The 7,147-nt window shown below is 38.8% G+C and overlaps 1 protein-coding gene across 1 annotated transcript; it reads left to right on the top strand.

Annotated features, from left to right (window-relative positions):
- The first annotated feature begins 1,290 nt into the window (after window positions 1–1,290).
- On the top strand, window positions 1,291–6,526 carry LOC113138328 (actin-related protein 2-B). The gene is made up of 9 exons (XM_026320657.1): window positions 1,291–1,471; window positions 2,409–2,519; window positions 2,619–2,777; window positions 3,173–3,302; window positions 3,466–3,602; window positions 3,742–3,891; window positions 4,042–4,187; window positions 4,318–4,450; window positions 5,110–6,526. Exons 1-9 carry the CDS (start codon window positions 1,424–1,426, stop codon window positions 5,278–5,280), a joined length of 1,185 nt encoding a protein of 394 aa, XP_026176442.1. The 5' UTR covers window positions 1,291–1,423; the 3' UTR covers window positions 5,281–6,526.
- Window positions 6,527–7,147: the final 621 nt, after the last annotated feature.

Below are 7,147 nucleotides of genomic sequence, written 5' to 3'. Positions count from 1 at the left end.
AAATCAAAACGTCTGTAGTTATATTCAATTCTCGATTTTCACTCCACATCTGCCCCAATGGCCATATACAACATTCACCTTAAAATACTGATAGGGCCAACAAGTAAACAAAGTATTATATATATATATATATATATATATATATATATATATATATATATATATATATAGTAACCAATTTAGTTTAGGACAATGTAAACATCTAGCTAGGTTACTCTCATTTTAGCTCTTTTTTAGCTGCCTGAGAAAAAATACTGGCATTACATTAACTAGATAGCTAGCTAGTTGTCAGAAGTTCCACTGAAAACACGCCTTTTGATTAACGTTACAATTATATGAACAGTCTAAAATAGTATAAATTTCTCTTGTATTATAAAGCACTGATATGTGTTTATTTTATTTGGTTTAACTAAGTTGCTTCTTAGCTAGCGTATTTGGAGCTAACGTTAGGCTAGCTAACATTAACTAACCTTACATAGCTAAAGTTAGTTTTTGCTGCTAGCTAAATGCGGTGTAATTTTTTCACCATCATTTTTGAAGTGTTCATGCACTTTAAAGTTCTTGTCGTTGCCATTTTGTAACGTTATTGTGAGCTGCTCAAATGAATTCTAAATAAAATAGTTTTTGCATCATTTGTAAAACGCTACCCAAGTCAAAAGGCAACTAGTTGCTAGCTAGCTATCTAGCTAACACTAGCTCCAAACCCTCAATGTTCTCACCTTGGTAGGTTAACGCTAGCTAGATTGGGTGGCATCTTCTTGGGGTTAAACAAACTGAAGCATTTACTTTAACATTCACCAGAAAACAATGGTGGAAGGTGGAAATGTAAAAAGGTGGGAAACAATCCAATAAAAAAGTCAATAGCGTTGTTCCCCTGGCCGACATTTTCGACCGTTAATTCCCAACAGGAAGAAGGAGGACGACGACGAGCCGCAATCTTTGTTTGGTTTGAGAATTTGAGACGCTGCTGTTCATTACAGGCACACTTCAAGAACTCAACAAAAACCAACAAACATCGTGTATATCTGCAATATTAGAACTTCAAATATCAGTTAGTCTTTTTATGAGTCGCTTGGAAAAAGCAGTGAAAAGCGACGTCTCTCCAGAAGGTAGTTAAATAATAAAATGATAATAAAACCTTCTTATTAAAATAGATTTGTAATTGTCATTTAAAAGCACACTACCTATTTCCCTCAATAAAAACAGTATAGCTAGTAGTATCCCTCCTCTCTGGCCACCATATATGGGCGTCCTCACATTCAGTAACCCCTCCCATGTTTAAAAGAAAAGCGTTTGCTTACCTGTCTGTCAGTGGGAGTCACCGCTAAATTCATAATAATCTTGAACTGGTTTAACATTAGTTAGTCTGAACCCCGTCCTGACAGGAGGGTGTATCTAGAGCTGTTTATAGCATATCTGTGACATGGACAGCCAGGGGAGGAAAGTGGTGGTCTGTGACAATGGGACAGGGGTAAGTTTAATATCCACAATACTGTGTCTGAGTGAGTATTACTAGGTTGATTTTTCCAGTGGAAATTATATTGAATTTGAATTATGTTGTATGTATAACATTATTCATATTAATCTCGTATTACTGAGAGAGATTTATACAAACCTAACAGGGGTTATGTTTTGAAATGATTCTTCTTACAAAACATGGGACCAGGATGTGAATCTGTGCGCAGAGTGCAGCCTGATTCCACATCTGTCTGGACTTGTTATCTGCCTCATATGTGCACACACTGCCATAAATGGCTGTGATGCTTTGAACTGAGCAGCAATTGGATGAAAAACAGGAAGAGAGATTTGAAGTGATACAACCTCAGGAGTGGCTGTTTAATACTGTACTGTTGCATTTAAATGTTGATACAGTGTAGGTGAAAAATATGTGGTGTGAATCGTACCTGAAGCCAGGAACTGGCTGTAGCGTATTTTGCCACTGAGAGGAATGTGTTGCACACCTTCAGGTTAAGGAATGTGTCTATGGCCACAAAGACAAGTTGAGACAGTATAGTATGAGGTGTAGTCATGACAGGCAGACAGGTAAATAGTCTGCCTTAACTATATACTATTTAGAGGCCATGTAACCCTATTGTTTTTACACAATGTCTGCGAAATAAACAATTACATGTGCTTTTAAAAGTGTAATGAAATTGCAGTTGCAAGAGATAATCTGGTAAATGCATTAGAGCAATACACTGCAGGTTCATTTCCTGGATGCAGATTAAGTGCACAGCTGGATTAAACTGAACAGAACTGATTTATCAACAGATATTTTCCATAGAGCAGGCTTACGGTGCAGGATTGGTTCAGGGTTATACAAACAAACTCTTTGTTTCAGTCAACCTGAACCAATGAGAACTTTATTCACACACACAAATGTGTTTCATTCTCACATCCTTTCTCAGTTTGTTAAATGTGGCTTCGCTGGATCCAACTTCCCAGACCACATCTTCCCTGCTATGGTGGGTCGACCAATCATACGGTCAAACAACAAAGTGGGCAACATCGAGATAAAGGTAAAGTTAGATTCAAATAAATAGACAGTGCTCGCTGCTTGTTTTGGTGTTTGTACCAAAATGAATGTGTCATTTGTCACATACTGTCTTTTGACCCAGGACCTGATGGTTGGGGATGAGGCCAGTGAGTGTCGCTCCATGCTGGAGGTGTCCTACCCCATGGAGAACGGCATTGTGCGCTGTTGGGAAGACATGCTCCACCTGTGGGATTACACCTTTGGTCCTGGCCGCTTGAACATTAATCCATCAGAGTGTAAGGTATAAAACAGCTGGGCAGATGTTGTACTGTATGCATTTTTTTATTCTGCTAAATGCTGTATGCATTTTATATTTTGTGTCCTTAAAAGAAGCCTGTCTCTAAGCCTGCCTTGCTTCTTTCACCAAGGTTTACAAAAAAACTCACTGGTTCAAGGTTTCAAAATAAAGCTCAGGAACATCATGTATATACAGTTTATCATATTGTGACATAACATGAAGTAACAAAAGAAACTTGATTAGGACTAAAACTCAGTTAATTGTAATCAACCGTGTGTGTTTATGCTCAGTGCTCCAGTGTTGCCCTATTGTACTGTAATCTCCAAGAATTGAGAAGTTTTCATATCATGCCTGGAAACACACTAAACATTCTGCTCTCTCATTTTTACTTCTTCAAGATCTTGTTGACTGAACCACCCATGAACCCAACCAAAAACCGAGAGAAAATCGCAGAGGTCATGTTCGAGAAGTACCAGTTCCACGGCATCTATGTGGCGATTCAGGCCGTGCTCACTCTGTACGCTCAGGGTGAGACACGAGCACTACAGCAGCTTCCTGCTTTCAAATGAATATGTAATGGATTAAAGCCTCTGTAATCTGACCTCTAGGCTGTACTGATTAATGGACAGATTTACAGAATATGGTTAATGGTTCAATGAAATAGTCTACTGAGAATCACGCTGGTCTCCAGGTTTACTTACTGGTGTGGTCGTTGATTCGGGGGATGGTGTCACCCACATCTGTCCAGTGTACGAGGGCTTTTCTTTACCCCACCTCACACGCAGGCTGGACATTGCAGGACGTGAAATCACCCGCTACCTCATTAAGGTGACTCTCAGCTCAGTGTTTTGTACCTAGAAAAACTGGACAGAAGCCTTTGTGTAAACAAGCATGTAAAAAAAATGACAAAAGCACCTTTTAATCCCCAATCTAACAAGTCACTTTTTACATATCTTCTCACCATCAGCTCCTGCTACTCCGTGGCTACGCCTTCAACCACACTGCTGACTTTGAGACTGTGCGTATGTTGAAAGAGAAGCTCTGCTATGTGGCATACAACATTGATCAGGAGCAGCGTCTGGCCACAGAAACCACCTATCTGGTGGAGTCATTCACGGTACACTTTTGTAAAAACGACATTTCATTGGAATAATTTGAAAAAAATATATTATAAACTTATTGCCCTCTGAATATTACATATATAAGCTACATAGTATATGCTTAGGATTGTAAATGGCTCCAAAACAGTCTTGTTTCTCTGGTGAAGCTACCTGATGGGCGCCAAGTGAGTGTGGGTGGAGAGAGATTTGGGGCTCCTGAAGCTCTTTTCCAGCCTCACCTTATCAACGTTGAGGGAGCAGGAATGGCTGAGCTGCTGTTCAACACCATCCAGGCGGCAGACATTGACCTCAGGTCTGAGCCTCATTGCTGCTGTCTTTAATTAACCTGTACAACTATAAATATAAAAAAGGAAAGGAACACATGGGAAAAAACAGTGCTTGAAATCTGACTTTTCCCATCTACCATTGGTTTTTCTTTGCAGGGCAGACTTCTATAAGCACATTGTGCTGTCAGGCGGGACCACCATGTACCCCGGCCTTCCATCCAGACTGGAAAGAGAGATCAAGCAGCTCTACCTGGAGAGAGTGCTCAATGGAGATACTGACAAACTATCAGTAAGAACTTTAATACTCATGGTAATTCTGCTGTAATGGAGAATGATGCAGGGGAGATGCTGGGGTTTAGAGTATGGTCGAGTCTATTTGAAACACAGCAACATCAGGATATTAAATAAGATGTTATACACCTGTTGATACTCTATAAAACCTTTGCATAAATGCCTTAAACCATTAATGTAAAACGACATAATCTGTAGCATAAGCCAAAGTGTCAACATAATACATTTTCCATTAATTTAATGAATATTACATGATATATACGGTATACTGACATAATACTTTTTTCTCATTTTTGTAATACAAACTGCATGTACAAAACAACTCAGCTCAAGATCCACTTACTCACTTGTTGTGTCAGTCTTTTGTATCAGTCAGCTGCTGTATCAGTCTTCATCAGCAGATTGTTCAGTCAGCATGAATTTGTCACATTTCTACATATCTAAGACTCACAATTAGAGCAGGTTCAGAAGTTTTTGATAACATGACAAAGTGAAGACAGAAAGTAAGTGGACCTTGAGTTAAGAATGTTAAAAGAAGTGCAAACACACAGAGAAGCTCAGAAATACAGGGCACTTTTGATGCATAAACCTTCAGTTAAACATAAAGGAGGTAATACTGTTTATGACATCTCCCCTCTTTTCTCTTCACCTGTGTAGAAGTTTAAGATCCGCATTGAGGACCCTCCCCGTCGTAAACACATGGTGTTCCAGGGCGGAGCGGTGCTGGCCAACATCATGAAGGACAAGGACTCCTTCTGGCTAAGCAGGGCAGAGTACCAGGAGAAAGGTCTGGGAGCACTGCAAAAACTGGGAAGTGCAGTCCGATAAAAATAAAACTAATTAGGGAAAACAACATCCACCAAACATTCCAGACATTTAAGTTTTTAGAAAGTTCACTTAAGTGTTCAGCTAGAATTAAAATTATTTGTTTCAGCCATTAAGACAGGACTTTTGGAGTGAATCTAACCGCATGCTGTGCCTTGGACATTTCTTGTATAAATGGTTATGTTTTATATATGCTTGAAAAGACCTCTGACTGATGTAGACAATGTAAAATGCTTAAACTAAACTTAAACTTTTCAAACTAGAGGAGGAATGCAGTTTCTAAGATTTATTTTTGTTATACTATTGTCAAGATAAATTGTCAAATGTTATAAAAAAAACATTTTCCGAGATGCTCTTTTCTGAAATGATCATGCATGCCAACCAACCCTTGTGCATAAAGTGTGTATTTGCTGTTTTGCATGTGCCAAATAAATACCAGTGCCCATATTAGAAGCCACAAAACTTAGTGTTAGTATTTGCTGCACTCTGCTGGTTGAGCTGGTTTAAGACAGCAAAAAATTACTGTTCACAAACCCATTGCTGTACAAAACTAGATCTAACCACATATAGTGTACAGATATTGCAATTTTTTATTGCGATACTGAGTTACCTGACAAAATACAGTAATGTGTTTCTACACATAAAAGAAATAGTGAGCTCTCACAATGAACACATGCTTCACACACACACACACACACACACACACTCGCTCGCGCACACACACAACACACGCTTGTTGTGGAGCTTTCGATTGTATCACACACCACATTCGCAGAACCTTCACATTAAATGAAAAAGCATGCAATAATGTTCAAAAACACATCACAGTCCTTAAAATGAGCCTCCTTCAGCAGGTTAAAACCTGCAGATATGTTGAAAATCCATACTTAGGTTTGATATCTATCCAACAAATTGAACAATTAAAAGTTAATTTTAAATACACAATATGATAATTGATAATGACACTGAGTTGAACAGTCAGTTGATAGTGATGACTTGCAGCAGGAGCCACCAGAAGCTGGTGACGTTTACATTCTACCAGTCTCTGAGGACCTGGTTTATTGGTCAGACTGTCCTCTCGGTCCAGGTTGTAATGCAGTATTATTTTACAGTATGGCCAAGAGAAACAGTAGAACTCAAAAGCAGTGAACTGAAATGTGAAATGAATGCATTTCTGAAAAGATTAAACTCTGTCACAAAAAAGATTTTAATACATTCGCAAGTCATTCAATAAATCTGTTGCAGGCTGCCTCAGTGTGTCGACGTGATGGGTTTTTTTTCCTTCTCACATGGTTTAAAAACAGAGAGCTGATGCTTTTCTATCACTTCCCTCCTACTCGCCTATTACTCCACCTGCCAAAAACGCTTAATAGAATACGCAAGCAAGGAGGAGAGTCTGCGCTTTTTCTCAAAAAAGTACAAATAAAATTGTCTCTGTGGGTGATTCTAAAAATACACGGCTGATTTAAAGCTTCCTTTCAGCTTATAAACCCGATTTCTTTCAAAGTAAACACTTGTATTACAAAATTGCCCCGTTTGTATGTTTGTTTTTGTTACTTTGGTTTTAAGGTTCAGTCTTGGCTATAATACATCTCACCTTTTAGTCAAACTATATTCCAGGGGGTATCCCCAACAACTTTAACAATGTTTTTCTCTCCAAAAATCTGCAGACTTTTATACATAAAGGTGAAGTAATAAAACAAGTGTCTTTTAGAAGTTGCCCAGTTTTATACTGTGAAAGGGTTACATCACCACACGGGGACAATTTGCCTTATTGTGTGTGTACAGAAAGTGGTTTCGTTTCCAGGCAACAGCAGTCACAGAATTTGTCTTTGGATTTGAGTCTGCTCACGTTTTAATGACGCAATCC

This window comes from Mastacembelus armatus, chromosome 18, assembly GCF_900324485.2.
Source record: "Mastacembelus armatus chromosome 18, fMasArm1.2, whole genome shotgun sequence".
In the NCBI taxonomy this organism is placed as follows: domain Eukaryota; kingdom Metazoa; phylum Chordata; class Actinopteri; order Synbranchiformes; family Mastacembelidae; genus Mastacembelus; species Mastacembelus armatus.
The sequence above is the reverse complement of the archived record's forward strand: the minus strand, read 5'-3'. Positions and strand labels throughout refer to the sequence as shown.